The sequence below is a fragment of the Exophiala bonariae genome, assembly GCF_035927105.1.
Source record: "Exophiala bonariae strain CCFEE 5792 chromosome Unknown scaffold_31, whole genome shotgun sequence".
Taxonomy (NCBI): Eukaryota; Fungi; Ascomycota; class Eurotiomycetes; order Chaetothyriales; family Herpotrichiellaceae; genus Exophiala; species Exophiala bonariae.
The window spans coordinates 140756-160033 of NW_027042506.1; the positions used below are offsets into that span (position 1 = coordinate 140756).

General features: G+C 48.6%; 6 protein-coding genes across 6 annotated transcripts; 2 read left to right on the forward strand and 4 right to left on the reverse strand.

Annotated features, from left to right (window-relative positions):
• Positions 1-1151: 1151 nt before the first annotated feature.
• Positions 1152-3246, reverse strand: LTR84_008399 (uncharacterized protein; the record flags this gene model as incomplete). The annotated part of the gene is made up of 3 exons (XM_064851945.1): positions 1152-2625; positions 2676-3063; positions 3171-3246. The coding sequence occupies 3 exons, from the start codon at positions 3244-3246 to the stop codon at positions 1152-1154; spliced, it is 1938 nt and encodes a 645-aa protein (XP_064701850.1).
• A 905-nt stretch (positions 3247-4151) lies between these two features.
• LTR84_008400 (uncharacterized protein) lies at positions 4152-5177 on the reverse strand (the record flags this gene model as incomplete). Its single annotated transcript, XM_064851946.1, has 1 exon — positions 4152-5177. The coding sequence occupies one exon, from the start codon at positions 5175-5177 to the stop codon at positions 4152-4154; it is 1026 nt and encodes a 341-aa protein (XP_064701851.1).
• Positions 5178-5752: 575 nt separating this feature from the next.
• On the reverse strand, positions 5753-10318 carry LTR84_008401 (uncharacterized protein; the record flags this gene model as incomplete). The annotated part of the gene is made up of 1 exon (XM_064851947.1): positions 5753-10318. The coding sequence occupies one exon, from the start codon at positions 10316-10318 to the stop codon at positions 5753-5755; it is 4566 nt and encodes a 1521-aa protein (XP_064701852.1).
• A 678-nt stretch (positions 10319-10996) lies between these two features.
• On the forward strand, positions 10997-11935 carry LTR84_008402 (uncharacterized protein; the record flags this gene model as incomplete). Its single annotated transcript, XM_064851948.1, has 1 exon — positions 10997-11935. One exon carries the CDS (start codon positions 10997-10999, stop codon positions 11933-11935), a length of 939 nt encoding a protein of 312 aa, XP_064701853.1.
• A 706-nt stretch (positions 11936-12641) lies between these two features.
• Positions 12642-16403, forward strand: LTR84_008403 (uncharacterized protein; the record flags this gene model as incomplete). The annotated part of the gene is made up of 1 exon (XM_064851949.1): positions 12642-16403. One exon carries the CDS (start codon positions 12642-12644, stop codon positions 16401-16403), a length of 3762 nt encoding a protein of 1253 aa, XP_064701854.1.
• A 102-nt stretch (positions 16404-16505) lies between these two features.
• LTR84_008404 (uncharacterized protein) lies at positions 16506-18833 on the reverse strand (the record flags this gene model as incomplete). Its single annotated transcript, XM_064851950.1, has 1 exon — positions 16506-18833. One exon carries the CDS (start codon positions 18831-18833, stop codon positions 16506-16508), a length of 2328 nt encoding a protein of 775 aa, XP_064701855.1.
• Between the last annotated feature and the right edge of the window lie 445 nt (positions 18834-19278).

Here is a 19278-nt window from a genome sequence, read left to right on the forward strand (position 1 = left end):
AAGTAAGGATTAAAAACCTCAGGCCTAAAGGGCAATTCTCGTTGGCTGGACTGGCAACGCCTATGACCATTATGCTTTTTTGTAGCCGATGCGAGTGGCTGAGCCCTGGGCAGGGAGCTGCTCGCCTGCTTGCAATTGGTCGGTTGCGCGCCCTGACACGAAGAGCCTCAGAATGGACCATCTTGAGAGCTGGGCTTTGAGTATTCATGCTGTAGCTGTTTCAGGCTAATAGTTGGAATAGAATGAATGCACACGCATTTTTAAAGCATAGGTCGCATATATGCAAGGCGAGATCTCATGAGTTCATTGATTAATCCGACGCAGCTCCAGACCACTTGAGCCATCAAAGACTCTACCAGCTTTGCACAAGGCACCTCTACAGTCCCTTTCCTTCAACTGTGATCCATAGATCTCGATCACCAGCCCCAAGCACAAAGACCCATTCTTCATTTCTCGGCTAGACAAATATCTCGGCGACAGGAAGTTGAACTTCTCGCCCGAACCGCACGACAACGACATGAATAACGCATATTCGAAAAAATCACGAAACAAGTTAACCAAAGAGCGGCCAGTCGATGCCAATCACCATGATCACTGGTGGTCCCGAAGTGCGAAGAAGAGCACCTCTTCTGCATCGTCCTCTGCGTCTCTACCAACGCCAATATTCGCAGAGCCAATAATATCACTCGACCATCAGCACATGACGGAGACCAGTTCCGTTGTGTCGCAAAACAACATGATGTTGCATCCTAATGCTTCGACGATGTGCATCCCGTCGACGTCGAGAAAGGAGACGGAAAAACAGCGACTTTCCGCTGAACTGTATTTCTAATTTTGTGGGAAGTGATCAGCATCTTATCCTTTGCAGCGATGATTGTGGTTGGGAAACTTCGAGAACTGCCATTTTTACTTATTTGGGCGTTCATCGTCATAATCGGATAGTGATAGTTAGTATTTAATAACATGGCAAATCTTCTGGACATAAAAGATCGCACAGTCTACCATTTTCCTGATCTAACGCCCAATGCTAACAAGCCAGCCACAACAGTCAACCAAAGGCATGTAAGGACGGAGTGAGAAATGGAGAAGGATGGGGTTGCACATCCGAGCTTTGCGCCAGTCGTGACCTTCACGCGAAAAGTATGGTTTAATCATTTCCTGCTTCCTCCGCTGCTAACCCGGCCATGCTTCCCTGCACTTCGAGCAGCAGAACGCATGTTAGCACGAGTTGCGATGCTGTTATCTTCCGAATCCAGACCTTGACCCTGCCCCGTCAGTTGCTCTTTGGGCGCCATTCTGCCCGTTGGCAACTGATTCAGCATGTCTTCTTCGGCGTCGAGATGACGATGAGAGATCCAGAAGAGCCCACCTGCCACGAATGCAATAATGGCCATGATCGCATAGTTCCAAACCAAAAGAGGATCGGTGGAGAGACCCAGCAGTGCCTCCCCAATTGCGTTCGCAATTGCCGTCATGAAAAGCGCAAATGCCTGTACCATGGAACGCATGTTCTTCGGCGCCTTTGTGAAGGCATAGTTCAAGCTGGTGATGGCGGCAAGAATCTCGCTGATTGCGATGAGGACGTAAATGGGCGTTTGATACCAGATGGAAATGTCAGCTGCCGGACAGTCGCTTCCATCCGGTAAGCCCTCGCTCGGATATCTCCCACATTCGTTGTGACTATAGATATAATTTTGGATGAAGCAGGCATACACCATCGCGGCAGCTCCGGTCCAAAATCCTAGAGTGATCTTCTTAATTGGTGTGAAGTTAATTCCTCGTTTCTGCAGTGCTGGGAAAATGACAAGATCGCAGATAGGGATGAGGATGATGAGAGTCAGTGGATCGAGATTACTGACAATCTCAGGGGGAACGCCCTTGTGCTGCATGACATTGGCCTGAGAGGTCAAGTTGTTGTTAAGCTGATTGTAGGTAACCCAGTACAAGGGGTACCAAAGAAATACGGTACAAGCCTTGAAACCGCGGCGGACTTCATCGACATACACGTCATCGAACTGCATCCAGTCAGGACGTTCAGCAGCCGGGATTTGAGATGGTCGAACTTGATCCCAGAAATTCGCACTCCGCATGTTGCGGACCGTCTTGATTGGATTCCAATTCCAACAGCCTTTCGTGGCGTAGAGAAGGAGTTTTACGGCAGGCCCAAGAACTGAACCTTGAGGCGGAGTTAGGTGATAGTGGCTCTTGAAGACGAGTAGTACCACGGGACAGAAGAGAAACAATATTGTCGGAAGAAGAAATGCAAGATAGTAACCGACATAAAGTGCGGCGTACGACATCGAGATCTGCCCGATCAAAGCTCCGATATTGATGAAAAGATAAAACCAGTTGTAGACTCTGGCTGAGGTTTGGGCTGGATCAATAATGACGCGTTCGCCCTTTTGATTAAGCTCGACCCGAAGTTTGTCCCCAACAATCTGCTCAGCGATGAGTGGTGAAATGTTTGGTTTGAATCCCCCTGTACCCAAGCCGAATATGAGAATGGCAACGATGAATGCCGCAAAGGCGATCTGGGAATTCTCCAGGACGGATGGGTTAGCGGCCAGAACCAAGACTCCATGACCAACAAGAGCACATCCAATGGAAATCATGATTGTGTTAAACCTTTGCATGTTAGAACGTTCAACTGATCATGGTGGGAAATTGATAACTACCTTCCAAGATAGGTGTCAGCTAGCCAAGCTCCCATCAATGGGGTGACATAACACCAGAAGGAAAAGAATGTACTCATTCCGGTAGCGATTTGCTGTCCCTGGCCCAAAGCACCAGGGTTGTTGTTGACATCACCACCAGGGTTCAGAGCCTTGCCTGTGGGAGTTTGGAGTTTCCGTTGCACAAAATTCTGGAACAGAATAACTGTGCCATAGTAGGAGAATCGCTCGCATAGCTCAACGAAGGCCACTGTGTAGACGCGCCATGAAATAACATCAGAAATTCGTGGTAAAACTTCGAGTTCTTCCTGGGTAGGATAATGATCATCTTGCACATGTGTCGAACCAATGGTCCTTAATTCGATCGTGCTGTCGTCTAGATTTTCCAAAGCTGTTTAGAATCAGTAAAAGAATCTACCGCGCATTTGAGGGGGATCATGTTTCGGGTTCAAACTGATGGTTCAAGGTAATTGTTGCTCGCGAAGGAGAAGGGCTGACCTTTGTAGCCTTTGCGAGCAGTCACATACTTGGCACCTATGGCGCGTAGCCAGGCGCCCGGACGAGACGAGCTCATTAATGCGGTACCTAGGATAAATTGCAGTTCTGAAAGCTGATATTGAAAGCATGGTTGACAGAAAACTCCGAGTTGGTGGCGCCTGAGATAAGCTGCTTGACGTTTTTGCTCAGTCTGTGCGTGTGGTCGATTCTAAATGCACAGGGATTCCAGCGTTTACAGGCGGATGCGGGGTGCAGGATCCAAGTTCTTACTGAATTTCCGAATCGCGATCATGGTGAAACCTTTATAAGAACACGTGGAAGGTAGATGAGGGAGGACTCGAAAGTCCAAGGGGCAAATGTTTGGAGTATCGTTTGGAGCGAAACCTAAAAAAAGATACCGGTGCTCCTCCGTCCCTCCGATCACTTTGAGTTAGGCCTTGGTGAGCATTGCCTCCAGATAGCCAGATAGGCCAACAATCCTGTTTTGGGTCTTTGATTTCATTAACTCTACATATATGATATATTCTAAGTGTGCAAATTAGCCTGAGATGCCCATATACGACTACGCGCCGTCGGCGCTTGATCCTCGATGATTTCCTGGCAAGGCTGCTATTCAGAATGATTCTGCTCAGTCACGCGCGTCAGCTTCATGGTCGTGGTCGGCCTTCTCATCTTTCAAAATGAAGTCTCTCGAACTGGTCGTAGCGATGATGTCGTGGGTCAGACTTGCATAATCATAGAATCACCCTCAGACAAGTGATTAAAAGACGTGGTAGGTCGAGACTGTTGCGCGGTGCTGACATCTGTATGCACTGATGCTAGATAGCTGGACCTGCGGAGAGACGAGCGGGCCTCCCGGCGTCATAACCAATCTCTGCTCTGAAGGATTGCAATGCACATCCACAGCGATAGCGCCCGTATGCCTTATGCCACAACCGTGCCTGTCACAGAATGTCGATGATCATTGTCAGGATGAACTCTTCAGGGACCTTCATCGTCTGACGAGTCACCAAGCTCCTTATTCATGACTTTATTCCATTCCTCCATCATACTTTTCATGCCACCAGGAGCCATACTGGCGTCAACAACTTCTCTCGGTAGCTTATGTGCACTGTATTTGGTAGACGCAAACTGATAAGCCTCTGGATCATCTCGCTGTACCAATCTGAACTCTGGATCGAATATTGTACCTGCTTCTGGTTCCGGTAATTGCAGTATTTCGAGCCAGGAGAACAGTAGAGGGTCAGTCCTTGGAGCCCATGGATTAATGTCGATCAGCCATAATTTCTCATGTGGTGGTGGTATATAGACATCGAAGACGAAGTTCGACTCAGGAAAGTCAGATATCCTCTCAACAAATTCCTGTATTTTCGCTCTGAAGGAATCCCTCAAATCGAAGAGAAATTCGAAGTAATTCATCTCACGCTGACTGATTGCTATCAATCGTTTGTTCCGGACAAAACATCGAAATTCGAGTGAGGGATTGAGATTAAAAGATTTTCGCAGAACCAAGTGATATGGAATTTCGGCTTGGTCCACGCATCCATCGAACGCTTGTTCAAGGTCGTGCGTGATAAAATCGCTGGATTTGAGCAATAAGTAAACATCATTAGGTGTGCGACATTCCATGTCGTTTGTTGCCGAAATCCATGTGGCGTCTTTTGGTGCTGACCAGTTCAACTTCGGTAGGACTTTGCCCCCAAGAGTCTCAATAGTTTCGCGAATAGATTCATGGACACTGAGCCATTGGTCGGAAGGATCTATGTTCTCGTTTTCTTCTTCCTCGTCCTCATATCCACTGTCATCAGCATTGGCTTCTGGAGGCAAGACAATGCCATCAGCACGGAGATAGTCCAGGAAAGGCTGTGTCAAGGGAACCAGTCTAGATTTGGGGGTTAGAGACCTGAACAGCGGATGCCACGTATGAAAAGAGCAGTTCAGGATATGTGAAGCAGTGATGGGAGGAAACGGAAGGCTTGTGAGAGTGGTCTTTGATTTTTCAGTCATTGCTGCTTTTCTGTAGATGTGTAAGTGACCATGATGGAAAAATCATGATACACAAAAGAATTTATGGATAGATCAGATGGAAATCAAAAGATGATGCTAGTAGTGCCAGTGGTTGAGTCATCCTCAGCGCGGTCTTGGCGATGAACTTTCGAAAGCACGTGATTTCGCTCATCCGCGCTAGTAGCGGCTCCTCGGGAGGCTAGTTGCTAGCGCATCTAAGGCTGACGACCAGGTACATAGTATGTGGGTTCATAAAGCGGCGACGCCACTCAAGATCTTTCATCCAACCACCACATCGTTTTCCAGCTTGCAATTCATCACTCACCATATAAAACATACAGAAATGCTAGCATTAAATGGTGCTGAAGGGGGAGGCTTTTTGGAAAGCGGTATGCAACATAAACCAGTGATTCCACTACATCTATGTGGCCGTTCCTTTTCATTCAACATAGCCTTGTCGAGCTATCAAGGTCCGCACAAGCCTTGATTTTCCAACCTCCGCCACCCTTACATACCGAGTAACTAGAGCTATGATCCGCACCCGTGCAATATTATCCAGATTCGTCTTATGCTGTCTAACCGTTGACGGCCTTCTGTACGGCTTGCTTCTGTGCAAGGCTACCAAGAAGTTGCAGATACCCCTCAATGAATGTGTAAGGACCTTTCACAAACTTCTTATTACCCTGATCCTCTTCCACTGGCATCTCTACATACTCGGGTTTCAGCTGTGCATCATCGTTTGTAGCATAAGGCTGAAACCAGCTCCACGTCCCCTTTCGGCCAGACACAGGGATATTGACGACGTTGAGCGGGGTCGTTGATACAAGTGTTGGTGGGGTCGGATTGACTACTGGTGTAGCTGGACTGACAAGCGTTGGAGTTGTTGGTGGTTGCAGCGATGGAGGGTTCTTTGCTAACTGGATAGTAGGCGGCACATCACTAGTGAGAAGCAAGGGACCAAGATGGAAAAATGCATGCATCTTCTGAAAGGCCTGTTGGATGGCGAATGGAGGTAGAGTGAGTATTTTGGTGGGCAGAACGGGACTGTACCCATGTATAGATGTGTATGGATCCAACAACATTGGTGTGACCGTATATTTTGAAGCTCGCGCAGCAAGGAAAGAAATTGAGGGATCAGGTGCCGCCACCGTCGAAATCTGGGGGACAGTTAGACTGATGCTTGAAGTAAATGCGAGGGGATCAATGTAGTATGGTGACAGTTGCAGGAAGTTTGAAGGCTGGATAGCCTGGAAAGTGTTGGTCTTTCCATCTTTACTTGGAGCAGTTGGCTCCGGAATCTGTGGATTCGCACTCTTAAGAGCCGCTGCGGTGACTTTGAGAGATGTCGCGATTGACTGGAAAGTATCACCGGTCACAACAGTATAGGTCGAGGGTCGAGTCGTTCCTGGAAGGTGCAGAGATGTACCTGCAAGTAGATTATCCCAGGTGACATAGAAGTATGTGTACGTCGTCTCCCAGTGAGAAACAGATGATTTTTGGGTATTATCGGCGTACCAATATCCCACCACACCGTCATAGTTTCGCTCAATATCCCCAATCTTGAGTGCGAACTGGTACTGGCTGATTTCGCTGCCTTCGAAGTCGTTGGAGATCTCTGCATTCCACTGGTTAATTCGCGTCTCCCAGCTCTCATTTGTTGGTTGGGTACTTTTGGCATTGTTATTGACGTTGCCTTCCCACTGCGGTCGGTTACCAAGACTATTCTGTGATTTGATGGCAGGTTCTGCAAGTTCCAGACTCCAGCCAACGTTGACGAGTGCGAGTGGTTTTCCGATGATGGCATTGGCATATGCGCTGTAATCCGAAGGCGGGAACGGCATGTTCACGATGGACCCATTGATCATATCAGCAAACAACTGGAAATACTGGGGGTCTCGCAACTTTTGCAGCAGTTCGTAAAGCTGTTCTTCTTCAGCATTCTGGGGTTCATCACCAGTCTTCCGTTTCTCAAATGGGAGCCATTTTGGAGAGACATTTGTACCTTCAACACCTCCACGACGGATCTCAGCATAGAAAGTACCATCGCCAAGGAAGAGTTGAAGACCATTATCAGCATAGTTGATGATGATCCAGCCCCAGATCATGGGGTCATAGTCGGTAGCCTCGCGCCAAGGAGTATATTCCTTCGAGACGACGTCAAGGGTGTCACGGACCAGAAAGGAGCCATTGATCTTGGCATCTTGATTGATGCCAGGTGGAAGCTGTATGTACTGACATGGTGGCCACTGTCCAGGCACGAGTTGGGCGTGCTTAGGATCAGGTAGCACCGTATTCAGAACCTTTGCGCTGCCGTCTGGACTCTCAACGGCATCTGGAGATAGATAGTCACTGAGACAAGGATAAATGTTTGATGTCGGGAGTTGTGCCGGTTGTCGCCTCCGTCGACGCACCTTGGGCATACATATTGCTTGCCCAAATTTATCAACAATGTTCAACTTAGTCAGAATCATCTGGCCATGAGTGACCGGTTTGAAGGGTACACCAGGATATTCTCCGGTATTGAAGGGGAAGAAGTCGCCATAAGGCGTAAGAGCGCTCTCTGCGTCGATAAGCTGGAGTTCTGCTCCGTTAATATTGATGGTTGGCTGAAAGGCCGCTGCAAGAGGTTGCACAGTTCTTGAAGCTGGATCTTTTGCGTCCTGAGTCCTCACATTGGGCTTGACGTGCGCTCCCTCGACTCTCGTCAAAAGGTGATTCGTCAGACCAGACAAAGGTGCTGACACAAATTGAATCTTTTGAATATGATCTCGTATAATGGCCTTGTCCGTATCAGTCAAACCGCTATTGTTCGATGCATCATCGATGACTTGTTTGACTAGCGCTTGCAGACTGAAGACAGGCTGTGGAAGGACCAATACTCTTCCACTGACCGTTCTGAAATCCTCATGGTTCTGCGCATTGTCGGACAATACCTCCTTGGGAGTATAGCGAACAGTAGGGTGATGATGTCCGATAGCGGTAGGACGCAATTCAATGTCCCATTTATCTTTCATTGGTCCAACATGATAATATAAGCCTTCCCACTCGATAAACAGTGGCACAAAGGGAATTCGATTGCCCCAATTCTGGAATCCAGTCACATTGGGCGGGTCAAACGTTCCATCGCTCTTAGTTGAGCCATTGTGCGTCTTCGAATTCCGTACGCACTCTGTCAAAATTCTTCGTGCAGTTATGTGGAGATCTCTGTCAATCGGTATCGGGTTTGAAGTTTTGTTGCCGAAGATAGTATCTGCAGTACTGTCATCTTTGGCGAGCTCTTGATGAAGACGTATTGGGAGGCTTTTATCCCAATCTTTCGGCCAGCCCGACTCCAGACCGGCTATACATAAAGTCGGATCAAGTCTGCCTCGATATGGTTCTTTGGCAGTTTGCTTGTACATCGCAACATTTTGGCTTGGTTTCAGGAAGTCGGTCAGCGAAGTAATATACTTGTTTGTCGCCGTGATCAAGTCCACTAACTGCTTCACGCGCGTCCTGATCGGGCGCAACGTGTTTTCTAGCTCGGTTTTGCCCATACTTGTTGAAATGGAGAGGCTTGAAAACTTCCACCATTCCGCAAAAAGCTGCCATTGCAATGATTTGCACTTTCGCTGAGCTGTGTCCAACCTTGACTGAGCCTCGTTGAGATGCGCCAGCTGCGTTTGTGTGGTACTGTTCGGGAACACCGGAGGGTTTCCGGGCTGCGTGGGAGCATTGAATATCCAGCTCAAACCGCCATCTGTTCTGGAAAAGTTTTGCTGCGCGATCAGGTCTTGAGCCTGGATCCTCGAATCGTAGTTGTCTCCAGTGGCGTAAAGCAGCTGAGAAATGCTCAGAAGCAAGTCAACAGTTGTTTTCGTATCCTGACCAAATGTTGCCTCAGAACTAGCTTGGTGGGCCTGCAGGAAAGTCAATATCCCGTCCAGAGGCGTGGTCCCGACCGAGAGCGGTTCCATGTCAAAATCATCAGTGAATTTATGAGCACTTTTGTTGGCAAGGTTGACGATGAGTGGCTTCGCATTTGGATCTTTCGGATCAGGCGGAGGTGCATTTGGGTTGTAGTTGTAATCGTACGCAACTCCATAGATGGCACCGTGGAGGAGTGTTCTTCTGGGGTCTGGAGATCTTGCTATTGCATCATCGTCCGCCAGCTGTGGGCTCAAGGTCATGAGCATGTTTGAGAGCCGCGAAGCAAGGTCTTTAGGTGACTTAGGCGCTATAGAATTCAGTGGATCGGAGGTTGCATCAGCATGCCATCCAAGAACAAAATAATCACATTCGACCTTGTCGAGGTATTTGGTATTTTGGCCGTCTTTGAATTGAAAGTTGTCGATGAGTGAGAGAACATTGATATTGTGAAGTGCGTTGTCCGCGAAAAGTGGATTTGAGGAGCTCATGACCGTGAAGCTTTTCAAGTGGCGGTTTGCCTTTGATTCTGTCCAGTCTTGAAGATTGAATTTCTGGCCTAGGAATATCTCTGTCTGGGAGGCGAAAAGTTGCGGGTCATTCTGCCCAAGAGCGATCTTGTCCCGGGAGCTGGACGGTTGCTTGCTATTTGTATCATTGTGATAGTCCACAAATGGAGCCAGCTCGCTTTCGATGTCAATGTTGGGATCTGTGATTTCAGTAATCTTCTGGACTGCATCACTCTCTATAACCCAGGACTGCCACTCATCTAATGGGCATGCTTTAGTCCAGTTGTTGACTCTCCTGATTACTAGCCAGCGATTGGGAAGTTGTTGGAATATAGGATTTGGATTGGGACTATCCTCAGGTTTATCTGATGTCCTAGGCCGTTTCCCACTTGCTGTGGCACTGCGATAAAATCGGGGGAGTGACCATGAGAGATGCACTCCCATACGATTCTGCCGTTTGTTGGTAAAGTTGGCATTGGTAGGTGTATCGCCAGGTGGCCGTCCGAGGTCCGCAATGCGAGGGTTCATCCAGGCTGGGGAAGATGAGTGAAAGTCAACGTGATCCACCACATCGTGTTGGATGAGATGGCTGTCAAGACGAAGAGACGTGTAATTTGGCTGGGTGAAAGGTGCAATGGAGCTTTGTCCATCACAGCTCCCCGGTGACAAGACAAACGCATCCAAGTGGATAGGAATGCAGATATTGTTGATCGTATCTTCAGCCATGTTAAAAAAGCCTACCTCGTTGTTGCATCGATTTTGAAATTGTTATATCACAGTGCCCCGATCTAATTTATGCTTAAGTAAGTAACACAAAAGATCAAGCAATGCCATCCGAAGATATAAATGATGGTAGAGCTTGCCCTGACGTCAAATTGTTTTTGTGCCATAGAATGATTTTGGTGGACATTGTGCTTCCACGACTCAACGGCACTCCTCGAGGCTCCATATCCCCCACTCACAGCTAGGCGATGCGGTGCCAGCTGTAGCGTTCAGAAACAGGAGTAGTGCTTGCTGTCTGAGATGGTTGAACAGGTCGCGAATGTTCGCAAAGTTGAGGAGCTGAAAGCCATCGGTGTTTGCACCATGCAGGACAGCGGCAAAGGACGAGGATAGGCTAACCGAGTTCCCCAGCTGATGATGCTTACTCGGCGTTTTTTATCAGCCAGCCATTTTCTAAGCTGCGAAGTCTGACAAGGAGGAGGCTTGCTCCCCTCTCAAACTCTAAGGCCGAGGGACTGCCCTTCTAGATCACTCACAGTCCGTCAATTCGAATCTATCCCTTAATCAACTTCTGACAAACACATTGATAATATTGACGCCTCGTCCAACATCATCCAATATTCTCAGTGTGCTCCTGACTTCTTGTGTCCTGTGACAATTAGGCTTATCCAACTGCCTACAATGTTTTCACGCCCTGGCCGTTCTATTGCAATCTTTGCAGCCTTTTCGTTTGCCGTTCTGGCTTTTGTTTTTGTTCTCCTGGGCATCACTTCGAACAAATGGGCTCAGAGAGATCATTACGACAGTTCAGTGCCGGAGGATTGGAAACATCCGAACTATACATCTTACAGGAGTCCTTTTAGAATTTGTACCGCAACCCCAACCTTCAAGGAGTATACGGATGATCAAGACGTTAAGCATTCGATCTTGGTGTCTTACGCTCCATCCTGTAACCACTATAGACCATATGGCTGGGGTCGCACAAGCTGCGAGCTTCCTACTACACTGAACACCACTACGAACAGCTCTGATACCACTGCTCTCCGAAACAGGGGTGATGCTCGGCTCTGCCAACAGGTCCACCTCGCTGGCGACTTCGCGATATCTGGCACGGTGTTCATCTCTTTGGGTGCTCTCCTCGCAATATTTATGGTGATTTTGGCGGCTTTCCAGATGATGTCTAGCACGAAGTCGCCCAAAGCTCCAGTCGTTGATCCAAGTTCGTGCGAAACCAGACCAAAAACAGTTACTGACTACCCTGCACAACACCCCTCCGAAGAACCGACACAGTCCGGCAGAACGGGTCCTCTTAAAAGTGCGGTCTCAGTAGTCAATTTGCTCACCATTGTCTTCCTCCTTATCGGTGCAGTATTGGTTTTGATTTCACAGTTTTATGCGGTCATGGGATTCATACAGTCTTCACCAAACAATTCTGATTTTGCTTCAAGTGCCTTTGGGACTGGTCAAGCGGAAGACAGCAATGCCAATGGATTTCATGGGCCCTGGTATCAGGGCATGGGCTTGAGCGTTTACATGACATGCGCTTGGGCATTTGCTGCTGCAACAGCCACCATGGCGGCAAGGACTTGGGATATACCTGATTGGACGATATTGGAGTAGTGAAGGAAATCAAAAGCCATGCCTCCCACGATTTCTGTTAGCATAGCTTGAGTGAAGTCTAAAAGTAGCCAGCCGGTTGGATAAGATAAGAGTGCTTCGGCCACTGGCAATTGTCGCAATGTCAACGTCATGTCCATGAACATAACATGTGCAGCCTCCAATTAAGAATTTTTCAGCTCTCCCATCTCAGCGGCACCTTTGGGAATTTCAGCTCAGGTGCGGGGACGCCCCAACTCATTTGCATATTCGCTAAGATATCCCGGCAAGTTACAAGTAGGCGAAGCCTTTTCGGAGTCGTTTTTCAGGTGTGGCAGCTGAAGTCAAGCTTCAGGCATTGCTTCTTTCCCCATAGCTGGTGGAATAAGCATTTCAACAGACGCAGAATGTAGACAAGCATGTACATTTCAGAACGACCAGGATGAACAGTCATTCTGCTATCACAAAAAAATGAGCCACCTTTACTCCTCATTCACAAGCTCAATGATTCGAAAAGCGAGCGTTGCACATCCAGAAATAGCTTGTCATGTGACGAGGATCATCCGACAAGCAGATCTCGCTTCAACTAGGGGTTGTCAGGCTGAATATTGCCAGGAAGATTCTGTTTTAACATCATTAGGTAGCAAGGTCCACGGCTGTTTTCCAGGCAGAAGATATTCAAGTATTGGAATGATCAAGCAACCGCTTGCACCAAGACTGGTTCTCCAAAATGTCTGCAAGAGCATTGTCAGTGCGGAATATGCAGAAGGTGATACAGAAAAGGGAGAAAGAAGTTACCGACCCGCCAGATCTTGGTCCCGATGAGATGAGGTTGTACAGTTACTACAAGCCTAGCCTTGTAGCTGGAAATTACCAAATCACTGCTGAACAGAAGATCACATCTGCCACCGCAGCCAGTCAAGGCTGGGGTCAACAGACACTGACCATTAAGAATACAAAAGTCCGTGATATCAAGGGTACGCATGCTCCACAGGAATTCGAGGTTGTTGTACCCAGATTCACCCTGGACCCCGGTTTGATCAATAGCTACTATCCCCCGGATGGGCATCAGGATGAAGGCAGGGTTTTGCCCCATATAGTACTCAATGACCCTCACTACCCCTGGGAGATCGCGGCAGGCGTCACTGAAAGGATGAGTGACCCCATCGATGGTCCCCACGAAGTTTTGGATAAGGACAATAAGCCACTCAAAGACCAAAATCAGGTTCCGATACAAGTGTTTCGCTCGATAGTCCCTTGGATAGCTCTTGTGGTGTTTGACGCTGAAGACCTTCACTTGAACAAAGTGGATGACTTGTCCTCCACCGGTTTGTTCAAGAACCCTCAGCCTGAAGACCTCTTGAAGCAAAATCCTAAAGGCACTTTCTCCATGACTGTGCAACAATATTTGAACCTGCCATCATCTTCTAGGGTCAAATACGAGGCAGATTCTTCTCTCTTTGGGGAGCTACAAAGCATGACCAGCAGTGTCGACATAATCTTTCCCACAAAGCACAAGTTCAAGGAAATCTTTGCTTATGCTGAAGCCACCAAGACAGACAGTCAAACTACCGAGTCTGATTCCACAATGGCCAATGGTGCTAAAGGAAATTCTACAAAGGTCGACTTGACGGCGCTGGAAGCACACAAGTATCTTGCGCATGTTAGGCATATTAACACTGTTGGTTTTCCGGATGCTGGTGTGGAAGAAGAGGGGCTGTATTCAATCGTTGTTTCCTCAAGACTTGGAGCGTTTGACATCGACAAACCTCAGACCCAGATCTGTCATCTAGTCTCCGTTGAGCATGTCGATTCCACCCTGCAAGATATGGGAATGGATGATTCAGGCCGCATTGGCATGGTATCTTTATTTTCGTGGATTTATACTGCTCTACCACCAAACCCTGTCAATTTCGTGGATACAGTCCGGAATCTGGTCAATAATCAGCAAATGCTCTGCGTAGACCAAAACCTAAAGGTCGACGTGAATATTCAGACTTCACGAATAATGAGCGACAGGTTGAACCAAGGCTACACCCTTTCACGCTGGCGAACTCAATCTGGAGAGCAAACTGCTGCTTTCAGCAGAGGTCCTCTGGTACCTGGACCTGTGCCACATCCTATCGTTAATGGTCTCCCCGACTGCTCCAACACTTCTCAGGGTTATCAGATCCTGGACCCCGAGACGGGTCTAATGGATTTGAGTTATTCATCAGCGTGGCAGCTGGGGAAAATCCTGGCGATATCTGACACGACGTTCAGCTCTGCATTGATGAGGTTTCGGTCTGTTGTCCATAACGCCAGCGTAGGACAAACCCAAATGACAGCAAACAACTTGCCTTCGAGTGGGACTGCTCTGGACGCAATTCTGAGCACTGTATCCACATTGAAGACCATGTCCCAAGGGTCAACGGGCTCTCCAAACCGCATCATCACTGGGAGTGACAAGCCTCCCGTGCCAATTTTGCAAGACCCTGCTCTGAAACCACTACTGCTTGCGAACATGAGAGAAAATGCTGTAGCTAATGCTTCTGCGGGAAGTGGACCATTTGCCGAGGTTTATAATGAATTCAACAAGCAGAAAGGTAATAACACTGACTGGGCAGTGATTCTTTCATGGATCTGTGAGAAGTTAAATCTAGGTGGCATCCCACCACAATATCTCTTGCCAGAACCAGTGTTTCTTCCGCCTGAGTCTCTTCGATTTTTCCACATCGACGACTTCTGGCTGGATTGCTTGATCGACGGAGCTTTGTCTGTAGCCAATCACCTTGAGAGTGACGACGACACTACTCGAAGAGAGATCAAGAATATCTTGAACAAATACCTTTCAGATGATGTGAAGCGTGCAGGATATCCACCTCAGGTTCCTTGTTATGGCTTCGTGATTCGATCCCAGCTCATCAAAGCAATGCCGGATCTACGTATCACAGTGACATGGCAGGCAATTAAAGACGACAAGGGGGCTAAGTTGGCGGACAATCGGGCTCCAGTCTGCCGCTGGACGAAGTGGGATAATGAGACATTGCTGTGCCTCCTGGATCGCGACCCTCAAGATCTCGAGAGTATCGTTCTTGCGCAGCCGCCTCACCAGCAGAGATTTAGCTTGGGTTCCTATGTCAGAAAAGGCTCCCGTGACAAAGGCATCAAGGATCTTGTTGAGTTCGACCTGAGAACTTTGTATACAACGGACAAACCACTGTGGGGGACCACAGATCCGAAAAAGGATCCCTCTATGGCAACTCCGGACTATCCATTTGGAAACACACACGACGATGAATGGCCAGAAAAATTGCTAAACCCAAAGTACAGTCCAGCAACCTGGCTAAACTTCGAGACTCGGGTCTTGAGGGTTAATACGCTTGCGACAGACATAAACGCCGCTCTTGCCTTTGGCCCAGACAGTAAAGGCTTTCAATACAGAGACAAAATCGCCAATTCTTGCGAGTTGGGCCTCGAATTGAATGACCCAAGCTACTACTTTTGGATTGAGCCTACGGGCAAAGTTCAGCCCACAGTGCATAATCGAAGGCCACCGCGACAACTTTATGTCTTTGATTCCGGTATCACGTCTTTGGATGCTGCCGAAAAGGCCTTCTCAGACAGCATCAAAGATCGGGCCCTACCAGTATCTCAAGATCAGAAGTCCACACCTACGACAATACCAATGCCAATACCTGCGCCCAGACCGGCTCCAACACAGAACCCAGACGCAGCAAAGTCTTTAAAGCCACCAGACCAACAAACACGCCTGGAGCCGGTACCTACTTCACGTACTTTTGACGGGTTTATGAAGATTCCGGGTTCTCCTCTAACGTCAAGCGCTCTATTCACGTCGATTGCTATCTACGCAGACTACAAGAAGCCTCCTCAACTGCCTCGGAATACAACGCGGTTTTCGAGAGACGACTACATACCCGATCGCAACGTCTATTTCTTCGATCTCATCTTCTCCATTCGGAAGACGGCGCCCATGGCTCAAAATCTGCTCCGCATTGACGTGGATATCCCAACTGCGCCAAACAGCTCGAGCAAGCCAGGCGGCCCAGCACTGTCGAACACCACACCTGGGAAAGAACCACTGCTCGAGGGAGATTATTATGGACCAGGGGTGCGGATGCTGTCGAATCAGCGCTTCATTCCATTTCTGTTCTTCAATGGTCCTAGGCGTGAAGGCGGCAATGGACTCATGCATATTGAACTTAGGCCTAGGTCGGCAGATGACAATTACGCCATCACGACAAATGATGCGAGGACGAACGACGTGGGGTTTAGACTAGCGGAGGCACCTATCTCTAGGGTGTCGATTCCGTCCAATGTCAACATCGATGGCAAGAACGATGACTCGATGGGACGGGTAGAAATTCAGATTACAGAATGGTATAAGACTACAGCATATCCTGATGGCGAGCCGATCAGGCATCCAATGCCATATGTGCTGTTGAAGAGACAAATTCCGGATGATAAGTCTTGGAGCGAATTCGGCAGTTGAGACGAATAGCTCATTTTGTGACGCGAGACTTCAATACTGGGTGGGACTAGAGAATATATCTTGTTTTGAAGGAGTGAATGAGTCAGAATCTGTCCTTTTCCACTATTCGTTTCCCTTCTTTTCTTCCTGTGGTTGCTGCTCATAGGTAACATCCCAACAGACGGCGAAGTGTTGCACCTTGTCTGGTGTCTGCGCCTCCTCCAGATGATCCAGCTTTATTTGAACTCTGTATGGCCCAGGTGGAGCATTCCGCCAAACGACTTTCTGCACGTTGTTACGACTCCTTGGCCGACGGGTGCTTGTATTCACCACCGATGGATCACCGGCGTCTGGGTTTCCTAGGCGAAAGTCGCGGGTCTCAACTGCATCTTTGCCCCTAAATCGTAGTTCTAGATTGAGAATGTTAACGACACCTTGTCCTGGGGGGTCAGTGTACACCATAGTTACGGTGATTTTGGTGTTCTTCGCGTCTTTGACCTGCAGTTCAAGGGTCCAATTGTTCGAATCGGGATTCATACTCAGACCAAAATCATTTCTAGCATCTTTCAGCTGCTTCTGCTCGTCTGGGCTCATGGCATCATACTCTTGCTTTGCGGCAAAAGCATCAGCAGGGAAAGAAAAGGAGTCAAATACACCGCCATTACCGACAGGTTCCCCGTTCTCGTCTTTCTTCTGGTCAATAAGCGGCAGTAGGGACGAGGGGATGTTGACTCTCCCAAATCCCTGGTCTTTGGACGTAGCAGTAGGCCACTCAGGAATTGTCCTAGGTTTGAAGCCTTGGGCCAGTTGTGTATCAACAGCACCGTGGATGAGAAGAGCTTTCACCATAGCAGCAGAGGGATAGCAGCCAAGTCTCGCACAATAGATTTGCCTGAGCACAGCACAGCATCCTGCAACCAGAGGGGCAGCGAAGCTGGTTCCTTCAACAAACCAGAAATGAGGGTCTTTTAGATCTTTTGGATCAACAGGCGTAACTGAAATCATTCCTAAATTCGGTGTTGTGGATTTCGTGGTGTATATGATCTGTCCCGGAGCAACGACGTCTGGCTTGATCCGACCAAGAGATGTTGGACCCCGACTACTGAATAGGGCGATTTTGTTTTGGTTCCCTTTTCTACCATTTTTTGGCTCATATCTTCGGCTTCTCATTGAGGTAAAGGTCATTGGGAGTGGATTCTCGGTCGCGCCAACGCAGATCGCATTTTTGGCAACCGCAAGACCTGTAATCTGGGGATCCTTGCTGCTCAATCCGTGGTTCCCTGCTGCAATAACAAACACCCAGTCTGGGTTCTCGAAAACAAGCCTATCCAACACCTCAGCCTTGCCTGGATAATCTGAAACAGGTGCTGAAACTTCGTCCTGAATGGATAAATTCGTGATACGCGGTAAAGGTTTGTCCCTTTTTGGGTCATCTTTGAGGAAGGACGACAACGTGTCCCTCCATGGGAACGCACCACTGTTCTCAAGTATTCCTGATGCATTAAACACTTTCTTGACAATAACGCGTGCCCCCTTTGCGGTTCCAGATATCACTCCGAAATCGAGCGACTTGTAGGTCGTCACAATGCACCCGGCTACAGCCGTTCCGTGGCCGTTCTCGTCCACTGCCTGATCAGTCCCAAAAGCCGAGGACCAACCTTCTACTTTGTCTTTGAAGACCTCATGGACTTTGTCCTGGGAGTTGGGGTCCATGTACTTTTGTTCGCCCTGATCAAGCCCCGAGTCCACAACTGCGACGATCTGATCACGCCCGTCGAGATCTTCGGCTTGTACTCCAAGATCCACGCAAGTTGCACCAATACCTTGAATGTGCATGTTCTCCGGCTTCGAAAGTACCAGTGGAGCCTCACATAGCGCGACCCTAGCTTCTCCATCGGCTTCGACGCTTGCGACTTCGTCGAGCGCTGCGATGGCCTTTAAACGGTCCACCGGTAGTCGAGCCTTGAGTAAAGACGCCCCTTCTATCACAATTCCATCGGCATCAATAGACGCTAGGCGTGAGATGTCTTCTGCTGCACGGTTGAGACAGTCGGAGTGGTGGACACGGATATAGCACACAACGGTTTCCAGCGGTGTCTCTCCCAGAGTCTCCGAGCCCGAGGGTAAATTGAGATTTTCTTCGAGGTGTTGCTCGAGGTTCGGATGAACAACCAAGTCCTCATGGTAGACATTTGCATATTTGATGAAGGGGAGAGCCCGAATGTCTTGTAGACTTGTTGGCTTGTAGTGGCAGACGTAAGTGTCATTATCAATGTATTGCAAGATTTCTGCTCCCAGGTTGCGCAATCGATCTGATTCTTCGGGTTTAATCCGATCAGATGCCTGGACGAGAATATAATTGCTCTGGGACGCATCTTCCTTGAATTGATGGCCACCTTGGCACTGAGAATGGGGCGTAACCGTATGCCCGTTAATCCTGGCGGTTGCCATTTAGCTGTATCTTCTTTATCTCGATCGAATAACCGACGGGACATTGATCAAGTGTACTGGTCCGCAGAGTAATGTATGGCCGTCATTCTCGTCCTGCACACGACAGGATTGTTGGGTAGGTTCTCTCAGCCTTAACAAAACCCATATGCTGAAGAGGCTCAGGAAATGACCGTAGACGAGACAGAGAGGACCTGGGGAGTGCTCCTGCACAATTGCCAGGGAATGGAATGCCTAGCTTTTCTCATGTGAATTGGTGCTTCGGTGCAAGTGCAGCGTGCGCCCCTCATCCCAAAGAGAACAGTTCCTCAGGCGAAGCTGGCTGGTTGACGCAGCACACTGCGGTTGAACCTGTCGCTCCCCAAGTTCTACTGCCCACGGTCCACAGATAACACTCGGTACCCTGACGGCGGAGTTTGGTGTGGTTGTGGCTGGCTGGGCTGCTCGT